Below are 19754 nucleotides of genomic sequence, written 5' to 3'. Positions count from 1 at the left end.
AAGTTCCAGAACAGGTTTCTAGTTGGGTGGCTGAATATTTAGGAAAAGATTAAGTCGAGGCCCTTGAACACCAGCCAAGTTCCCAGTCCCTCTGCCATTGCAACTGGATGGCCCCAATCTGTCTTGATCCAGCAACGCATTTGGCATTTGTCTTTATGTGCACAAGGCAGACATGTGAGCTGGACGATGGAGGCTTGGATTGAAAACGGAACGGAGTTGATAAAGCTGAAGCATGTCCCAGAGCTCCATCCCAGCCCTGGGCTGCTCGGTACTGTCAGGAGGCCCTTCACCCTGCAGATGGCTGCTGGCTGAGCGGGAGCTCCAGCACACTGGGTGACTGGCACAGACTCAGGCAGCCCTGACAGATTGTGAAGTTGGGTTGTAACCAACAAGAGGAAAGTCACTAGGGATGAGTGCTAGATCCTGTGCTGAGGTTCCAGCAATTTGGTTACATAAGAATGGGAACTGGGAAATCTGGTTAGATGGAAATTTACGAGAGGGGGGAAGGAAAGGGAAGGGAAGGGGAGAAGGAAGAAAGGATGGAAGAAAGAAAGGAAGGGAAGAAAAGAAAAAGAAAATATGGTGGTTTTGTCCACAGTCTCAAAACAACGTCCCCTTATTTCAGAATTCCCAACCAGGAGAGAAGCACCGGAAGAGAAGCCCATGTTCCTGAGGTCCTTGCTCTAGGTCTCCAGTCCCCTGCAGGGCAGCACATTTTGAGAAAGAAAAGGTGACAAGCCAGAGAGAACAGGGAGAGAGATGCCAGATCAGATGAGGATTTGGCCACCCAGAAACTGAGTGATAATGACCATCAGAAACTGGAAGGAAAGCGAGTGTGGCTGGGGCTGGAGGGCCGGCCAGTAGCGATCTTCAAGGTGGGGTTCAATGGAAGAAGGAAAAGACTCAGGTTGTCATCCATGAAGCAGAACCAGTGAGACCAGCCGGAGATTCTCAGTGGCACAGGCAGGCTGTGCCACCTCTAGAACCTCCTAACGGTTATGCTAGCCCATCAATAGATCGCGGTACCTGGGCCAACAGCACACCTGGTCAGACATGTGCTGGACCCTGTACATCATCTCATGTAATCTCTACAGCAACCCCACGAGGTAGAGACTACAATTCTCACTTTAAAGGAAGGCGAAGTAACTTGCTAACGGCTTAATAAGAGGCAAGAGCTAGACAAGACCGGGACTGATTCCCAGGGGGCTGCGCCCTATCTCCCCTGCACTGAGGGGATGTTTGTGCGGAGAGAGGGGAGCAGTAAAACAGGGCAGTTCTTACACTTTTTGGAGACGCTCATGACCATGGCTCTAGGCGCCCAGCCCCCGTCTAGGCCCAGGGTGGCAGCCGAAGCCTGAGCCCCCACCCAGCCGGGGTCTGGAGCGAGGAACCCGCAGGGGGCTGCGGAGCGGCCATCACCTATTTGAGTGTGTTGCAAGCAATAGCCATCACACACACACACCAAAAAAAAATGCACCAAATTTCGGGAACTCTGGAACTTCAAGCACCCAGGCGATGGGACCCCATTCGATACACTCCCTTGCAGCTCTGGGTCTGGAGCACAGGATGGTGGCTGCGGGGTGGGCTGAGCTCAGGCAGGAGGCGGGCGGGGCGGGGCGGCGAGGGGGCGGTGCCGGGAGGACCATCGGGTGGGGCGCCGCCGGCAGGGGGCGCTGGCGGCGGCTCCGGGCGGAGACAATCGCGCTGAGCGGCCGCCGCAGCCAGAGCGGGAGCCCGAGCCGCGCAGAGCTGGGGCTGAGCGGGGCCGGCCGAGCGGGGCCGGGCGGGAGCCATGGGCCGCTAGGGCCGGGCCGAGCCCCGCGATGCCGCCGCCGAGTGGCCCCAGCGTCCTCACGCGGCTCCTACCGCTGCTGGGGCTGCTGCTCGGCGGCGCCTCCCGGGCTCCCGGCAAGTCGCCGCCGGAGCCCCCCAGCCCGCAGGGTGAGTCTCGCCGGGAAGGGCAGCGATCGCCAGCCTGCGCCCCCACCCCCATGGGGCCCCGCCCGCCGGCCCCCTCTCGGCGGCGCTCGAGAATGGGGGGCTATTGCGTTCCCTGGATTGGGGTGGGGTAGATGGGCGACCTGGGTTCGGAGCTGCCGGGGGCGAGGAGGACGTCCGGGGAGGGGGTCTCGGGGAGACACAATGGGGACGGCGGGGGTCCCCGGGCTCTGCGCCGCCGCCCACCTCCTGCCTTGTTTTTCTCCCTCCTGGTCCGCGAGGCGCTGCTGCCTGAGCCATTGTCTGCCGAAGACACCCGCCCAGGGGCGGGCTGGGGCGGGCGCCGCTCCGCAGCCCCCTGCGGGTCCTCGCTCCAGACCCCGGCTGGGTGGGGGCTCAGGCTTCGGCTGCCACCCTGGGCCTAGACGGGGGCTGGGCGCCTAGAGCCGGGTTTGACGGGGGTGTGGGGAGGGGGAAAGGGGTGAGGCTACGGGTGGATTGACTGTTCGAATGGGGTTCTTCGCCTGGAGCCTGACAGCCCCCCAGCCAGCCCCCCAGGTTTAGATTTTGGGGTGCACCAAAGAAACGCTGCTTAGCCCATGAAAGAGAAGGGGCTGAAGTTGGGGGGCTCTGAAAAAAGGGGTACATTGTGATTCCTAGCTCCAAGCGCATGGCAGGGCTGTGGTGGCCGAGCCTGCTGAGCTGGCTAGCTGACTGTGGGCAGTGCCGGCTGGGAGGGCAGGTGCCTGGGTCCCGGCCAGCAGGCCTCCGTCCATTCCTGTCCCCAGTCCGTTCCCGATCACCCCCTCCTCATCTCACCTCTCCATCGCCTCTCCGGGCCCAGGTGGGTGTGTGAGGTGGGGGTGGGGTCGGCTTCTGCAGCAGGAGAGGGTGGGAGAGCTAGAGGATTACTTCCTCCCTAGCTTGGGCCCTCAGGGTACTCCACCCACTCCAGCCCTGCACCCCCACCTAGCCTCCTGCCCCACCACCCCGCCACTGCCCTCCCCTCTCCTGCCTCTGGGCCCCATCCCTGTCTGAACCGGACCTGGTGCTCTCCACTCCTCACTTCCCCACCAAGGAGCTGGCAGGAAAAGCAGGGTGGGGGAGTCTCCGTGAGGGAAGTGGGGTCCGGATGAAGGGAGGGGGTCGGATTTCCTCCTGGAATGAGGCAGGGCTGAAGCCAGGAGAAACGGATACCGTATGGAATGTCAAGCATTGAGGAATGGGGAAGGTTCGCCTCTGGCCTCAGTCTTCCTGGGAGACAAGAAGAGCTTTGATGGCTAGGAATGGGCCCCAGTTTCTCAGAAAGCTTTTCTCCAGCCCTGCACCCCAGGGAAGGGGCCCAGGGAATGGTCTGGAATAGAGCCAGGATCAGGGCTCTCCCAGAATGCTGTCTGGAAGCCCAGCTGATGGGTAGGGGGAAGGAAATCCACCAGGCACCCCCTCACCCCCCAGTTGGGCGCTGGTGCCTTCTTCAGGCCTTACCTACCCACCCGTTTTGTTCCCTGGGCTCTCTCCCCTTTTCGTGAACCCAGGGCATTCCGTCAAATGACCATAGTCCCTAATCCTGGGTTCCCTTTGCCCAGCTGCTCTATCCAGCTGCTCCCAGCCCGGGGTGGGGGTAGGGAGTAGCCAGGCCCTCTAGCTTCTCGGAATTCCGACTCGGAGGTGGAGGGGGGCTGCCAGTTCCCAGGGGAACCAGAAAGGAAAGGGTCGAGTGTGTGCACCCACCCTGCAGAAGTGGGCTTTGGCCCGGGAGAGGACAGGGTGGTGGGTTCAGAACAGCTGGACGGGATGCCAGGGGCAGGCGCGGCACTGGCCCTGGGGTTGGAAGCCTGAGATAAGACACCTGTCACTGTTGAGTATTAAGCTCCACCCAGGAGGCCCCTGGACCTTCCTGTGCCCTGTGGCCCTCAGCCTCCCTTTGTACCTGGACTCCCCTAGTTTTGTGTCCAGCACCCAACCCACTCCCGCCTGCCTCCTGGGGCTCATACTTGGGTCCCTGTACCTTTCCAAGCATGACACCTTCCCCCATTGTGAGCAGCAAGGTAGGGGTGAGGCATGCTTTTGAGGAAGGGGCTGCGCTGAGTGAGAAGGGGTCGATGGTGCGCTGGACCAGAGAGGCTGCCTGGAAAACCCGTGAGGGCAAATCTAGGCCTGGTTCCCCCCCCCCCCCCATCACCCCATCTGAGAGCAGGACGCCTGCAGGGCCATGCCAGCGAGACCGTCCATGGGCGAGGGGCAGAGTTGGCTGGAGAGCGAAGGACTTGGGCTTCCCTTCCCAGCCCTCTCCATACCAGCTTCCCTTGGGCCTGGGTCTCTTCTCCCCTCCCCCCAGTCTCTTTCCCTTGCCAGGGCCCCAGCTCCCTGCCCATCCTCTGGGAGGAATGAAGGAGTTACCGTGGTGACTGACTGTAGCTGACCAGCTGGGAGGGGGCCAGCAGTACACTAAGGAGGAGGGGTCAGGAGGTACTTGTCTGGGTTTCGGTTGGAGTGAGTCCCTAAATCTGAAGAGAAACAGGTTTGTGCAAAGCGTTCTAGGAGGTGGATGATTGATGGGAATGACCAATTCCCTGGAGTCCGCTTCTCCGTTTCTTCCTAAGAACCCAAACTCTGACCCAGCACCCCATCCTCTCTTCCACTTGTCGCCTCTGGTTCTCCACTTGTTCATTCTTTCTCAGCCCTCCCTTCCCTCTCCTCTCCCTAACACCAGCCCCATAGGGTCCGGCGGTTAAGAATTTAGGTCTAGAAGTCAATACCCAGGTTTGGACCTCCCACTTAACTGTAGTACAAATATATAAATTCTTTGAGCCTCAGTTTCTTTATCTGCAAAATGGGCTAAGAGCATGTCTTACCGAGTCTAATACATCATTGACTGGAAGATGCACCATTATTTCATGTACCAATAAGAAAGGGAAAAAATGCTGCCAATTATAATTATGACAACATCAACCATAGGCATAGTCCGAATTCAGAAATGTTAAAATGTGGCTAAGTGCGTCTGTTAGACTTGGTGAAATAGTGCCAACTACCTCACAGGCTGATGTGAAGTTTGAGGGCTCTGTAAATGCCAGCTTTTATACCGTCTTATCTCGCCTTGCTCCCAGCCCACAGCCCCCTCCTCTGATCTTGAGGCTCCCCCAGTTCTCTCTTCCTCCCTTCCTCCTCCTTAACTCTCCTCACCTCATCTTGTCCACAGAGATCCTGATCAAGGTCCAGGTGTATGTGAGCGGGGAGCTGGTGCCTTTGGCCCAGGCCTCAGTGGATGTGTTTGGGAATCGTATGCTGCTGGCTGCTGGCACCACGGACTCGGAGGGTGTGGCCACACTGCCCCTCAGTTACCGCTTGGGCACCTGGGTGCTGGTCACTGCTGCCCGCCCTGGCTTCCTCACCAACTCCGTGCCCTGGCGCGTTGACAAGCTGCCCTGTGAGTGCAGGGGCAGGTGGAGGGGGGACAGCAGCTGACCCCATCAACCCCTTCCCAAAATAGTCTTTGGGGGCGGAGCGGGTAGGCTTTCCAGCAGCTGCTGCCTGGCCTGGGGTATGCAGAGGGGGCTGAGGGAGGATGAAGTCACTAGGATTCGGATGGAGGGAGTACCCTGCCTGGGTGTGGGCAGGGGCTTTCTCTGGAGCTAACAGGCCACCCCTCCTGCAGTGTATGCGTCAGTCAGCCTCTACCTGCTCCCCGAGCGGCCGGCCACCCTCATCCTCTATGAGGACCTGGTGCACATCCTCTTGGGTTCTCCTGGTAAGGCCCCCTCCTCCCCACCCCCAAGCTCCTCTTCCGGCCCCCTGACCTGAGTATAGAGAGCCCTGCTCTTCCACACTAGCTGGGTGCCCTTGGGCAAGTCACTCAACCTCTGAACCTCAGTTTTTTCATCTATAAGATGTGGATATTGATAGTATCTGCATCATCTAATTGAGGTGAGGATTGATTATTATCGAGGATGCAAAAAATAGCACAGAAGGTGGCCAATAAATGTTTGCTGTTATTGGGGCTTCTCGTGGTTTCTATTCTCCCTCTACTACCAATAGCATTCCCACTCCCTGCCACCTGTGTCTTCAGCGGGTCACCGAGTCCTTGTTGTGCACCTACTGGGTGCATGGCCACGTTAGAAGACCACGAGAGGGTCGTTCCAGGGTACTGAACACCGATGGAGTGCAAGGCCTGGAGCAATCCTGCAGTGGCCCTGGTGTCATTCAACTAAGACTGACGGCGGCACCTGGGCTGGGCCAGGCCCCGTGTCTGGTGCTGGGGAACCGTGGTAAGGAAGAACAAACCCCTTCCCTGCCTCGTGGAGTTCACAGACAAGTAGGAAAACACACAGACAGGTTGTCCCCGGAATAATGACAGAGCAGGCAGGACAGTGGAGGGAGGGTGGCTGCATTCAGTATGGAGAACGCCCGGCCTAACCTGTGAGTGTGCCAGGAGGAGAGCATGCAGTGAAGGGAGCTGTGGGACTGAATGGACTTGGGAGTGGAAGAGGGAGCAAAGGCATCTTCACTGGAGAGGAAGGCCTGGGGGAATCTTCCAGATGCAGGGGCAGAAGGGAGAGGGATGGTGGTTGAGCATCGACCTAGGAACCAGGAGGTCACGGTTGGATTCCCGGTCAGGGCATATGCCCGGGTTGCGGGCTGGATCCCTGGTGAGGAGCATGCGGGAGGCAGCCGTCAGTGATTCTCTCTCATCATTGATGTTTCTATCTCTCTCTTGCTTCCTCTCTGAAATCAATAAAAATATATTTTTTTAAAAAAGAAGGGGGTGCTCTGGTCTGGCTATGCAGAAGGGGCACCTAGAGCAGACTGGTTGATGAAGCTTGGCGGAGGGGAGGCTCCATCTAGCTAGCACTAGGGAGCCACACTGGGTTTTGGAGTGAGAGAAGCCCCTCCTCAGTTTATATCCTTATCCCCCAAATTACTCATTTGTTCATCATCATTTCTCTGATCCTGAACCAGAGGCTTCTAAAATTTCTTTGGAGGTTTCTTTTAAAAAATGTCTTTCTTTTATTGACTTCAGAGAGGAAGGAAGAGGGGAAAGAGAGAGAGAAACATCAATGATGAGAGAGATTCTTTGATCGGCTACCTCCTACACGCCCCACACTGGAGATCAAGCCCGCAACCCAGGCATATGCTTTGACCGGGAATCAAACCATGACCTCCTGGTCCATAGGGTCAACATTCAACCACTGAGCCACACCAGCCGGGCTGGAAGTTTCTAAAATGCCAAAGGAGCCCAGCCAGTGTGGCTCAGTGGTTGAGTGTCTACCCAGGAACCAAGTGGTTATGGTTCAATTCCTGGTCAGGGCACAAGCCCTCGTTTTGGGAGCTCAATCCCCAGTAGGGGGCATGCAGGAGACAGCTGATCAATGTTGATATTTCTCACGGATGTTTCTCTCTCATCGATGTTTCTATCCCTCTTCCCCTCTCTCTAAAAATCAATAAAAACGTTTAAAAAATCAAAATAAAATGCCAAAGGAACCCTTTATTGCTTCCTAGCTTAAAGCCTCCCACAGCTCCCACTGCTTCAGTATAAAGCCTAGACTCTTTCACTTCCTGACCACGCTCACTGGAACCTGATCTGCCTCACCCGCCACCCCCCACTCCAGTCACCTGGAGGCCCCTGGTCAACAGGCCGCTTAGTGCCAGGGGCCTTGCTCCTGGCAGTCCTGCAAGTTCCTTTCCACTTTCATTCCTGGCTGTCTTATCCAGCCAGGTGCCACAGGGCCTTCGGAGCTGGGCGGGCCGAACCCCTCGTGCACCCTGCACCCGTTATTGTAATAGTGAGGCAGGATAGAACAGTGGTGACAGAATGTGTCCTGGCACCAGACTCCGTGGGCTTCAGTCAGGCTCCAGGACTGTGACCGGGGCAAGTTACTGACCTTCTCCCGCCTCCATTTCCATCCTATAAAATAGGGTCTATGATAAAGGTACCTAGTCAGGGACTGTTGTGCTAATTACAGGGGTTTTAATATAGATAACTGGCTTAGAACAGTGCCCAGCATATCAAAACTTAACCAAAGTTACTATTACCTTATTGTATCAGAATTCCGTTTCACATCCTCTCCACCCCAAGGCAGGCAGACAACACGCAGAGCCTAAGCTGTCTAATGCAGTAGCTACTAGTCACACGTAGCTATTTAAATTTAAATGAATTAAAAAGCCATTACATTTTTAAAAATGAAAAATAAACCCAGTTCCTGAGTCACACTGCACTGGCCACAGTTCAGGTGCTTGGTAGCCATGTGTGTCTGTGGGCGCTGTAATGGGTACCCTCACACCGCACCATACTGGACTGTGAACTTGAAGGCTGGGAACTGTGAATTGTATCTTATTCATTTTTGTATCCCCGGCACTTACCACAGTGCCTGCCACACTTGAGACAGTAATTGAGGACCTCAACCTTATCACTTTACAGGTTAACTAGAGGCCCGATGCACGAAATTCATGCAAGGGGCTTGGCCCTTGCAGCCCTGGCTTCGTCTTCCGGCTGTCCGGTCTAATTAGCATATTATGCTTTTATTATTATAGATAAGGAAACTGCTTCAGAGAGCAACTTGCTCCAGGTCACACAGCCAAGACAAGGGTTCTGGTTCCCATCCCTTCCAAATTAACATTCTACAACTGCCCAGTTTTCTCCCAAGTCACCACCCTCCCTGGCCTCCCCAGTGGCCTGACCCGCTGGCTCCCCATCTCCTTGGATACTTGCTCTCCGCTCTGGTCTCTGGGCAGCCTTGCCCCTGGCCAGGCCACTGCAGCCCCTCCTCTCTCCATCAGGTGCCCGCTCCCAGCCCTGGGTGCAGTTCCAACGGCAGGCTGCCCGCCTGCCTGTCAGCTCCACCTACAGCCAGCTCTGGGCCTCGCTCACACCTGCCAGCACCCAGCAGGAAATGCGGGCGTTCCCTGCCTTCCTGGGCACCGAGGCCTCCAGCTCAGGTATGCTGGGTGCCAGGGCCGGAAGGGATGTCCCCCACCTCGAGGGCTTACCCCTCAGCTCGGTGTCCCCTTCCCCTAGGCAATGGCTCCTGGCTGGAGCTGATGCCCCTGGCGGCCGTGAGCGTGCACCTGCTGACAGGCAATGGGACAGAGGTACCACTCTCGGGTCCCATCCACCTGTCTCTGCCTGTGCCCTCGGAGCCTCGCGCCCTGGCTGTGGGCACCAGCATTCCAGCCTGGAGGTTTGACCCCAAGAGTGGTGAGTGCCTCAGGGAGTTGCCGGGGCTGGAGTGTGGGGATAGAGACTTAGATGGGAGGACGTTGACTCTGATGCAACCGCTGCTTCTCCCAGGCCTGTGGGTACGCAACGGCACTGGTGTGATCCGGAAGGAAGGCCGGCAGCTCTACTGGACCTTTGTCTCCCCCCAGCTGGGGTACTGGGCAGCTGCCATGGCCTCCCCCACGACTGGTGAGAGTGTGGTAGGGGGGACAGGGGGCCGTAGGGGAAGGGGAGGCTGGGGGAGTGGATTCCTTCTGAAAGGCAGGAAGGACATCCACGCCTGGAACGCTAAGCCCTTGCCTGGCACAGGGCTGGTCACCATCACAACAGGCATCCAGGACATCGGCACCTACCATACCATCTTCCTGCTCACCATCCTGGCCGCCCTGGCACTGCTGGTGCTCATCTTGCTGTGTCTGCTCACCTACTATTGCCGGTGAGTGATACCCAGATCCCACTCTCTCCCATCCCATGCAGACGGAGGCCACCCTAGGCCTGGCCTTGGGTTGGGTGCTCAGGCCTCCAAAATGCATAAAAGCACAGCCTGATCTTCAAGGCGCCAGCTGGAAAGCAGGGCACGTGCACATGCAAAGACGGAAAGGCTGGTGGCTTGAGACAAGTGGGAGGGAGGAGGCAGGACCGGCAGGGCAGGCCCCTCCAGAGACAACCAGCCCAGCTCTCACCTCCATGGGGCCTCGGGCTCGCACATCCTCCCAGGTTCTCACCGCATCCCCTACTGCGCAGGCGTGCAAGTTACCCGAAAGGGACCCAAACGGGCACAGCTGCTAGCTGGACCTCCCACAGACATACAGGCCCTTTCCACAAACTTCTCCCAGGAGGTTTTGTTTGGTTGGCTGGATGCCTTAGTCCCAGGCATTGTCCCGATCCTTCCAACTGTTTCCACCCCTCATCTCGCAGCTGTGGGTTAGGGAGCTGCTCCGACATGGCCCTTTCTTAAGGACCCGTCTGCCTTCTCCTCTCCAGGAGGCGCTGCCTGAAGCCCAGGCAACAGCACCGCAAGCTGCAGCTCTCCGGGCCCTCCGAGGGCAACAAACGAGACCAGGCCACCTCGATGTCCCAGCTCCATCTCATCTGTGGGGGGCCCCTGGAGCCCACCCCGTCGGGGGACCCCGAGGCGCCGCCTCCCGGCCCCCTCCACTCCGCCTTCTCCAGCTCCCGCGACTTGGCCGCCTCCCGGGATGACTTCTTCCGCGCCAAGCCCCGCTCCGTCGGTCGCCCGGCCGCCGAGCCTGCAGGTGCCCGCGGGGGCGAGGGCGCTGGGCAGAAGGGCGCCCGCTCCGTCGAGGGTCCGGGCGGGCTGGAGCCAGGCCTGGAGGAGTACCGGCGGGGGCCCTCCCGGGCCACGGCCTTCCTGCCGGAGCCGCCCTCGCCGCCGCCGCCCTTCGAGCACTACCTGGGCCACAAGGGGGCGGCCGAGAGCAAGACCCCCGACTTCCTGCTGTCGCAGTCGGTGGACCAGCTGGCGCGGCCGCCGTCGCTCAGCCAGGCGGGGCAGCTCATCTTCTGCGGCTCCATCGACCACCTCAAGGACAGCGTCTACCGCAACGTCATGCCCACCCTGGTGATCCCCGCGCACTACGTGCGCCTGGGCGGCGAGGCGGGCGCCGCGGGCGCCGGCGACGAGCCCCTCCCGCCCGAGGGCACGGCCCCCGGGCCCGCCCGCCCTTTCCCCCAGCCCGACTCCCAGCGCCCGCTGATGCCCGGTCACTCGGGCGCGGGCGGCGAGGGCGGCGGCGGCGGCGAGGGCTGGGGGGGGCGGGCGCTCGGCGCCGGTCAGCGGCTCGGTCACCATCCCCGTGCTGTTCAACGAGTCCACCATGGCGCAGCTCAACGGGGAGCTGCAGGCGCTGACCGAGAAGAAGCTGCTGGAACTGGGCGTGAAGCCGCACCCGCGCGCCTGGTTCGTGTCCCTGGACGGGCGCTCCAACTCGCAGGTGCGCCACTCCTACATCGACCTGCAGGCGGGCGGCGGCCGGAGCACGGACGCCAGCCTGGACTCGGGCGTCGACGTGCACGAGGCGCGGCCCGCGCGCCGGCGGCCCCTGCGCGAGGAGCGGGAGCGGGAGCGGGAGCGCGCCCCGCCCGCCGCCCCGCCGCCGCCGCCGCCGCCCGCGCCCCCCGCGCCTGGCGCTCAGCGAGGACACGGAGCCCAGCAGCAGCGAGAGCCGCACCGGCCTCTGCTCTCCGGAGGACAACTCGCTGACGCCGCTGCTGGACGAGGTGGTGGCGCCCGAGGGCCGAGCGGCCACGGTGCCCCGGGGTCGCGGCCGCAGCCGCGGGGACAGCTCCCGCAGCAGCGCCAGCGAGCTCCGGCGCGACTCGCTCACCAGCCCGGAGGACGAGCTGGGGGCGGAGGTGGGCGACGAGGCGGGCGACAAGAAGAGCCCTTGGCAGCGGCGGGAGGAGCGGCCGCTGATGGTGTTCAACGTCAAATAGCGCCGCCTCCGCACCGGCACCGTCTGCGGGTCTGGCTCCGCCCCGCCCGCCTGGGCCTGTCCCCGGGGTGCGCACCCCAAGGGAGTGGCGGGGGCACTCGCTTTGAAAGGTGCCCAGAGGCCTGCAGAGCTGTTCAGTGGTATGTGCTGGGTAATGGCTGGGGAGGGACCCCATGGCTGCCTCCAAGAAGGCGGTGGGAGGGGTCCAGACCCCCGTTGGGAGGTGCTGGGGAGGCGGGCGGGGTGGGGGGCAAGCAGTGCCTGTATAAACGGTGTACATAGAAAGTTCTATTGTGAGAAAGCAGGAGGGGCAGCCAGGCCTTAGCTGCTAGTGTGAGGGCTGGGAAGGGAGGGGGAGTTCTCCGTGGACCCCTGGGAAGGGAGGGGTGCTGCTTGCTGACTAGCCCACCTCTGGGCTACCACGTCACGGGGCTAGTGGCTGGGGGGCTCTGGGCAAACGGGATAATGTGATAGGACCGCTGTGGGCAGCAGCAAATATAAAACTGGTGAGATGAACTCGGTGTGTGTCTGTGGGGCTGAGGGAATGTGGGTGCTGGATGGCCACCCTTGCTCAGGGATCTCCTGGGGAAGGCAGGCAGGGCGGCCAAATCAGACACTATTAGGAAAGTGTACAAACTTTATTGGAGCACACACACACACACACACACACACACATAGACACATAGACACACACCTGTGGATAGGGGAGAGCACCTGGCCACAGGGTCCGTAGAAATTGAGAGAGAGAATGGCAGCTTGTAGCGTGGCTTTTGCCACAGCTCCCCGTGTGACGGGGAGGCCTTACATGGAGACCCCACCTCCATGATGGGGGACGCAGAATGGAGAGTCCGGGAGAGTTTGGTGGGGGAGAGGTGACAGGGAGGCCTGAGCAGCGGGTGCCCTCCGAACAGGGCCCCGAAGGCTGTGGAGTGTCTTTGGTCCAGTCTCTCCTCACAGCAGCTGCCTTGGGGCCGGATCCCTCAGGGGAGTGTCCCAGCGCAGCGTCTCCCTGCGCAAACACTTGGTGCCCTTGGCCCCACAGCGGAAGCCAGCGGGACAGCAGTGACGCTGATCGGCACAACACATGCCCTGGATGGTCAGAGGAGGGTACGAGGGTTAGGGCAGGACCTGGCCAGGCCCGTACCAGACCCAGGGTAGGGAGTGGCACTGACCTGGCGGTAGGGACAGCAGGCCCAGCTCCCGCGGCTGTCTCGGCAGCAGGTCTGGTTATCGTGGCAGAAGTGCCCCTCTCCACACTCCACATCCCCGACACCCACATGAGGGCCGAGGGGCAGGTGGGCAGAATCCACCTCCTTCTCACAGGTTCGGGCCTTCACATTGCAGGTGTACCCATTGGGGCAGCAATGCTGGTGATCCTCACAGCACACAGCCTGGGGGGGGAGGGGCAGAGTGGCATTATGCTCTTGTCCCCTCCACCCCCAGGACTCGGCTCCCCTCTCCAGGGGCAGGCAGGTGGACACTCACGTGGGGCAACTGGCAGCAGGCCCAGCTCTTACTCAGGCTTGGGCAGCAGGTCTGCCCCACTGGGCAGCTGGTGTGCTGGTCACAGTCCATGTCTTTGGGTTGGGACAGGGAAGCCCGGTAGGCGGGCACCTTCTCCAGTCCAGCCATGATCTGGTTCCCGCGCTGACACTGCCCCCCAGCCAAGCACGTGTAGCCCTGAGGGCAACAGTGCTGGTGGTCCGAGCAGCAGACAGCCTGGCGAAGGGAGAAAGGGCAGAGAGAGGGATCCAGGAAGCTATGCTATGTGGGACGAAACACTGAGCCCCTATCCCATTCTGCCTCTTCTGCTCAGTCCTTCCAGCTGGGAATGAAATCTGAGAGCTGGTGTGCCCCTGTGGGCCAGGCAGAGAGCAGAAGAGCAAGGTAACAGGAGTCTGGCCACCTGCCCAGGTCAAGACAATGCCCCCCCGCCCCCCACAATGCTACCCCAGTACCCATGCACCTCTGGGGCAGGACAGCAGCCCCACTCTCCAGACGCGAGTCGGCAGCAGGTGGTGGAGGAGGGGCAGCTGGTGACATTATCACAGGGGACATCACTCTCCATGGCTTGGGGGACTGGCAGGCTGAGGCGGGCTGGGGCCTGCTCCATCCAGGGCAGCTGGCGGCCTTCCTGCATACAGGAACCCTTCTCTATGTCACACGTAAACCCGGCTGGGCAGCAGTGCACGTGGTCTTCACAGCACACAGCCTAGGGTGGGTGGAGAAGGGGCAGTAGGCACAGGGGCCTAGCTTGCTGCCCCCCTCAGCCCAGCCCACCCACCACTCCTGGGTACCTGGACAAAAGGGCAGCAGCCCCAGGCTCCCGTCGGTAGGCGGCAGCAGGTGTAGTCCTCTGGGCAGCTCACCTCCGTGTCACACTTCACCTCCTGCACTGTGGGTTGGGCAAGGAAGACAAGTCAGCAGTGGCACTGGGGACCGTCTGGAGGTCCTACCCTTGGTGGGCTCCACAGCTGGAACCATATGTTGAGGATGGAAGGCCACCCCTGGCAGGGATCCTAAAGCGAAGCCCAATGCGGAGAAGAGGGGGCTGTACCTGCCCTAGCCCCTCCATGCAGCCACCAGTGCTCGCCCCATATCTGCTCCTGGAAGAGCCTGGTGGGAAGCTGCTCCTCCTGGGGCAGATGGGAGTCTGGGGCCTGCTTCTGGTACCTGTGTGTGCTGGCAGCTTGGTGAGGAGGTCCGTAGTGTTCTCCTTGGAGACGCACTTACTCTGGGCCAGGTCACACACGGTGTCCTGGGGGCAGCAGTGCTGGTGGTCGGCGCAGCACATGGCCTGGGTGAAGGCAAGGGTGTGGGTCTTTGTGGCTTCCAGTCTTACTTGAGCACAAGGAAGTCAGGCTGACAGCTGGCACTGCCCCAATCCCCCACTAGGGGGTAGCATATGTCCTGAGCAGCCAGGCTCCCAGCAACCTGTCAGCCAGCCTCAGACCCCTGGAATCCCCGCAAGGTAGGTGTCCAGGCTAGGTGGCTGTGGGCACATAACCCAACTGGCATAGCCCCTCACTCACATTAGGAATTGGGCAGCAGCCATACTTCCCATTAGGCAGCTCACAGCAGGTAGAATCGTCAGGGCACTGGGACTGTCCATCTGGGCACATGATCCCTGGAAGGGGAGAAAGGTGTGAGGGGCAGCCAGGGTGGAGGGGAACTTTTCCTCGGCCAGAAGCCAGGCAAGGCCTCTCCTTACTCCCAACCCCCAACCCGAAGTTCACCCATCTCTTCACCTGCTCTATTAGTCCTTTGTGCTGGGATCTTCTTCGCCAGGGGGAGGGTGCCCGAGGCGGTGACACAGCGGGTATGAGCCAGGTCACAGGTGGTACCACGGGGGCAGCAGTGCACCTTGTCTTCGCAGCAAATAGCCTGAGAAGAGATGGTCCCGACTCTGTCTTTGCCCCCTCCAGCCCCTCACTTTGCTCCTGCTGCCCCCCTCCCACCCTTACCTTCCCAAACCTGTACCTGGGGTATGGGGCAGCATCCCCAGGAGCCGTCAGGCATAATGCAGCACGTGGCGGTGTTGGGGCACTCGAACTGGCTGCCGGGGCACTGGACAGCACCCAGGGGGTTGGTATCTGTGGACAGAATGACCCAGGATTCCACCAGCCCAGTCAGCGAGGTCATTGCCTCCATCACTCAGGGAGCTGCTGGCACAGGGCCTACCCTCCCAGCTACAGGGGATCGGGGGGCTGGCACTAGGGCTCAGGCACTTTTTTATTTTTAAATCCTCACCCAAGGATATGTTTTTACTGATTTTAGAGAGAAGGGTGAGAGAGAACATCAATGTGAGAGAGAAGCATCAATCAGTTGCCTCCTGTACACGCCCTGACTGGGGATCGAACCAACAACTTAGGTATGCGCCCAGACCGGGAATCAAACCTGCAATCTGGGTGTCCTACGGGCCGATGTTCCAACCAACTGAGCCACCCGGCCAGGATCCCAGGCACTCTTAAACCACTCTCCCACAAGCCAGGCCTTGCTTCAGACACATGGCACAGGACAGGGGCATCCACTGACGGGGTCGGCATTAAACCAGCCCAGTTTGGCCTCTCCCCACCCCTGCAATGCCTGGCTCTAGGCCTATGGTCTCGAGTTCTCTCCTTCCCCTCCTAGCCCCAGTGCTGCCCCTCTATCCAGAGCAGGGCGGGTGCTTAGTACAGATGCCACACGAATGAGGACATGAGAGCAGAAATCAGGGTCACCCAGCCAGCTGGGCTCCTGGGTGCTCCAGCTCTACATGCCGCCCATCTGCCTGCCCTCCACCCCCACCCCTACTGCACCTGATCTTCGGAAGCAGGACTGCCCATCAGCACTGCAGTGGAAGCCCCTTGGGCAACAGTGACGGCCATCCCCGCATGACACGGCCTGTGGGACACAGAGAGCTGTACTGACTAGGCCCTCTTACCTGGGGCGGAAGAGTGTAGGAAACATGTGAACACAGAACTGAGCCCTCCATCGAGCTAATGGTGCCCTCACCTCTGGGAAGGGGCAGCAGCTGGAGGTCCCCAAGACAGTGAGGAGGCAGGAGTGGCCAGGAGAGCAATGGGCATCAATCCGGCAGGGTCTGCCCAGACGCCTGCTCAGCGCTGTGGGCCATTTGTCCTGGGAAGAGAGGAGGGGATTATCCAAAGGACAGAGTCCGGCCCCTTCCTCGGGCCCACCCAACATGACCTTTTGGAAAACCCCAGCTGCCAACTCGTGCCTGGGCTGAGGGCACTCACCAGGGGATTGCAGCAGCTGTAGCTGGCTCCTCCTGGGTCCAAGCAGCAGGCCACAGGGCAGAGTTGACCATCTGGGCACTGCGTTCCAGCCACCAGCCCTGTCACTAAGGCCACCAAGCTCACCAGGGTCCACATGATCCACCTGCAAAGTACCAAGAGGCATTTGGCAACTAGCTTAAGTCCACGCCACCCTTGATTCTGGGGCCAGTCTCCCCCCAGGCCCAGGCCTGGGACTACCCGAGCCTCCCCCACAACTCCTTATCCAGGGAGGAAGCAAGTTGTGGGGCCTGAGATTTGCTTCCTACATGTGTCCTGTGTGTGTGCGTCACACATGCCGGAGTGCGTGTACACCCATGAACGTGAATGCTGACATGAGTATCTGTGAATCTGTGTCCCCAACATGTGGCCTATCCTGGGTGAATGTGTAGAAATGTGGTCATGTAAGAGTCAGGAAGACTTGTGGGTTTTGTGGGTGTGACCTGTGGGACTGGGCTGCCTCTGGGGTGTGGGGGAGGCATCAGTAGTCATGGGAAGACACACTAGTGCAAGGACTGAGTCCCCTCAGAAAAAAAGCCAGGGTTTCACTTCCCCAGCTCACCCCTCTGAACGTCTGCTTGCCTGATACCGTGTTCACACCTGCACCCCGCTAAGGCCTGTTGGCGGGGGAGGGGATGTCACATGACAACATGAGAAACCACAGGGTTGGGAAACGAGAAAAGGGAAGTGGAATCTGGGCTACTCTCCCCAGAGGCCAGTCAAGACCTGCGCACTGGCCATCCCCCCCTCACCAAGGGAAAGGGACACACAGGCTGGGTCGGCCTTTGAGACACTGTGTCCAAAGGGCCCTCAACACCACCAGGACCTTTCATACCCTCCCTGCCCTGCCAGTATCCGGAGCCGAAACTCAGCTGCACATGAAGAGAGCCCACAAGAGCCCACTCTGGAGTCAGCAGAAGGAACCAGCTTCGATCTCTAGGGATGGGGTGCAGCCTCTCACTTCCTAAACAACTTTCCCCCAAGCTCAGCCAGCCCCACTAGTTCAAGGGCGGGCCCAGATGTTACCCTGCCTCGAGGGACAAAAACAGTGTTTGTTGAGCCTCTTGGGAGCCAGTATAAGCAATCTACATTTTCTTTCTTCTTTGTAACCACCATCCAAAGTAGTAATTATCACCTTTACTTCCAAAGGAGGAAACTGAGACTCAGAGATGCTAAGGAACATGCCCACGTCATATATCAAGTCCTAGAGGTGACAGGACTTGATGGCTCCAGAGCATATGGGACCTGGGTTCATTTCTCACGGCACCATGCACAGTGCCTGGGAATGAATCACAAACCCCAGGAGGGTAGAGGCCTAGGGTCCAAGCAGAGGGAGGGGACAGAAGCATCTCCTGAGCAGGTGGACCAGGCAGGGCAGAAACAGGGAGGGCAGAAGCTGCCAGGATACAGCACGGGTCCTAGTCCTAGAATTGCCACCACTGATGATTATATGAGAGCCTCCAAAGTTGCCCCCTCCACAGCTCCTGGCCAAGTAAGGATGAAGACGACTGGTCCTAGACCTCAGCCCCTTGCACTCTCTCCTCCACACCCACAGTTCCCAGGCAAGGGATCTACAGCTCGCCCCACCCACTTCTTGGCTTAGGCGTGCCTGTACAGCTGTCAAAGTATTCAGGTCCCTAATGATTTCTTTTCCTTCCTGGGTATCCTGAGGTTAGGAATGACAGTGTATGTGTCTACTGAATACACATGCAAGCACACACCCTCAGGACCAGAGATGGGGCAGGTGGGAGCCCAGTTCCTCGCAGGTGGGTTTTGAGAGACGGCCTCTCACCCCACCCCACTCTCAGGGCCAAAACAGAGAGGGCGAACCGGAGCCTCTCCAAGCCCCCATCTCTGTCATCTTCCACTAGGTGGCGCCCCCCAACTCTGAGTGTCAGAAGCAAGTGATTCCCAACATTTGAACTAACCCAACCTCGAGGCGAGTGAGCAAGGAAAAAAGTGGCTGAGAGGCGGAAGTTAGCTTCTCCCTCCCCACAAGAAAGGAAGTAAGAGAGAGCCAGACGCAACCACTCCCAAGTCCTTGGAGGAGGCCAAGGTCTCCAGACTCACTTCCAGTCCTCTGCGCTCGGGGACTAGGAAGGGCGACCCTCCCGTTCCCAGGCGCCGTGGAGACGACCGACCGACCTACCTACCTACCTACCACCACCGCAACCAGACGGGGGAGGCGGAGCCGGCTCAAAAACAGAGCGGTCCCTGCTTTGCGGGAAGGGGCTGCAGCCTGCGGGAATGCGAGAAGGTAGAGAAGGAGCGTCCCTTCTAATGGGGGTCACTGCCATTCTGCTTAGATCGCCACCCTTCAAAACACTCCCTCCAGTGCATCGCAAACCCCCAAAGACGATACTCTGAGCGTCTTCTCTTGCCTCCCGAAATGAACACCGGAGGAACCTCAAGCCCCCACGTCCCTGTGGCCGGGGCCTTGGGAAAGAGCGGGCGAGAGGTCTGCACCGCCGACTGCCTTACCTGCGTCCTGCTCCGCGCTCGCTGGGCAGCAGCTACCCCGCTGCTCACTGACCCGGGCCTCTCAGCGCGATGCTCCGCCCACCTCCGTTTCCATTGGCCAGGCGTCCGGGCTGTCGAGCTCCCGTTGGCTACTCGTCGATGTAGGGCGGGGCCATCCTGGAAGGCCGTGCTTCTTTTCTACTCAATTCGCTCCCTCCCCCTTTTCTAGGGATCATGTGATTGGAGAGTCATGTGATGGGCGCCCTGGCTTGCTCTCTGCCTGGTGCGGGCGCCGGGTGGTTTGCTCGAGGTGGGCCAGCGCCCGTCTGCAGACATTGGCAGCCCAAGGAACTGCCCCTTAGAGTGTGCGTCTAAGGGCGTTGGCGGGATGTTCGCTTCTGGATTTGGGACGCTTGTCCATCCTGTTTCTAGTCTATTCAACAAACTCAGATTGGACTTTGGGCTGAAAGAGAGTTGTGAGGGCGAGGATCAACCAACCACTCGGCCCTTTCCTCAGGATGCTCACCGAGGGCATGGGGTGTCGGAGGGAGACAGACTCAGATTCTACCTAATTTAAGGTATACGGTCGTGTGCCGAGTGCACGGTGTGTGTAGGGAAACGGTAGTAGGTTAGCTCTAAGCGGGAAGAAGTGATTTAATTCCACCTGGGGGGCACCTTTTTGAGCTGAGTCTGGGAAGGTTTGAACGCAGGTGGGAGAAGTGGTTGGACAGGGGTTGTTGGAAAGAGCATTAGGAAACGAGACGGAAAGGGCAGCCTTGGGCAAGGCTTGAATGCCAGGTTCAATGCAGTGGGGCTTGAAGAGTTGCTGGGTGCCTGGTACAAGGCCAGGCAGGGGAATGGATGCATGGTGGGAGTGTCTTTGTGGTTTCAGGTAGCGCTGCCTTCCAGGAA

General features: G+C 59.7%; 2 protein-coding genes across 2 annotated transcripts; one reads left to right on the top strand and one right to left on the bottom strand.

Annotated features, from left to right (window-relative positions):
- Window positions 1-1726: 1726 nt before the first annotated feature.
- Window positions 1727-12123, top strand: FAM171A2 (family with sequence similarity 171 member A2). Its single transcript, XM_070394358.1, is given in 10 exon segments — window positions 1727-1941; window positions 5138-5365; window positions 5594-5686; window positions 8713-8871; window positions 8951-9130; window positions 9224-9340; window positions 9461-9587; window positions 10136-10922; window positions 10924-11280; window positions 11282-12123. Coding segments are annotated over 10 exon segments (2493 nt in total). The 5' UTR covers window positions 1727-1823; the 3' UTR covers window positions 11609-12123.
- A 107-nt stretch (window positions 12124-12230) lies between these two features.
- Window positions 12231-18908, bottom strand: GRN (granulin precursor). The gene is made up of 13 exons (XM_070393964.1): window positions 18864-18908; window positions 16347-16488; window positions 16102-16227; window positions 15906-15990; window positions 15088-15200; window positions 14856-14991; window positions 14640-14734; window positions 14281-14404; window positions 13905-14002; window positions 13574-13819; window positions 13093-13326; window positions 12780-12998; window positions 12231-12696 (listed from the first exon to the last, which is right to left on the bottom strand). The coding sequence occupies exons 2-13, from the start codon at window positions 16479-16481 to the stop codon at window positions 12559-12561; spliced, it is 1749 nt and encodes a 582-aa protein (XP_070250065.1). The 5' UTR covers window positions 16482-16488; window positions 18864-18908; the 3' UTR covers window positions 12231-12558.
- Window positions 18909-19754: the final 846 nt, after the last annotated feature.

The sequence above is a fragment of the Myotis yumanensis genome, unplaced genomic scaffold (genome assembly GCF_028538775.1).
Source record: "Myotis yumanensis isolate MYYU_CA2020_CCGP unplaced genomic scaffold, mMyoYum1.0.hap1 SCAF_16, whole genome shotgun sequence".
In the NCBI taxonomy this organism is placed as follows: Eukaryota; Metazoa; Chordata; class Mammalia; order Chiroptera; family Vespertilionidae; genus Myotis; species Myotis yumanensis.
This window is presented reverse-complemented; position numbering and strand designations above follow the sequence as displayed.

Bases quoted from the DNA above. Each gene is read 5' to 3' on its own strand.
- GRN (XM_070393964.1), bottom strand. From the start codon at position 16,481: ATGTGGACCCTGGTGAGCTTGGTGGCCTTAGTGACAGGGCTGGTGGCT. The intron at 14,992-15,087 runs GTACAGGTTTGG...ATCTCTTCTCAG, and splicing joins GATGCTGCCCCATACCCCAG to GCTATTTGCTGCGAAGACAA. The intron at 14,735-14,855 runs GTGAAGAGATGG...CTCCCCTTCCAG, and splicing joins ACAAAGGACTAATAGAGCAG to GGATCATGTGCCCAGATGGA.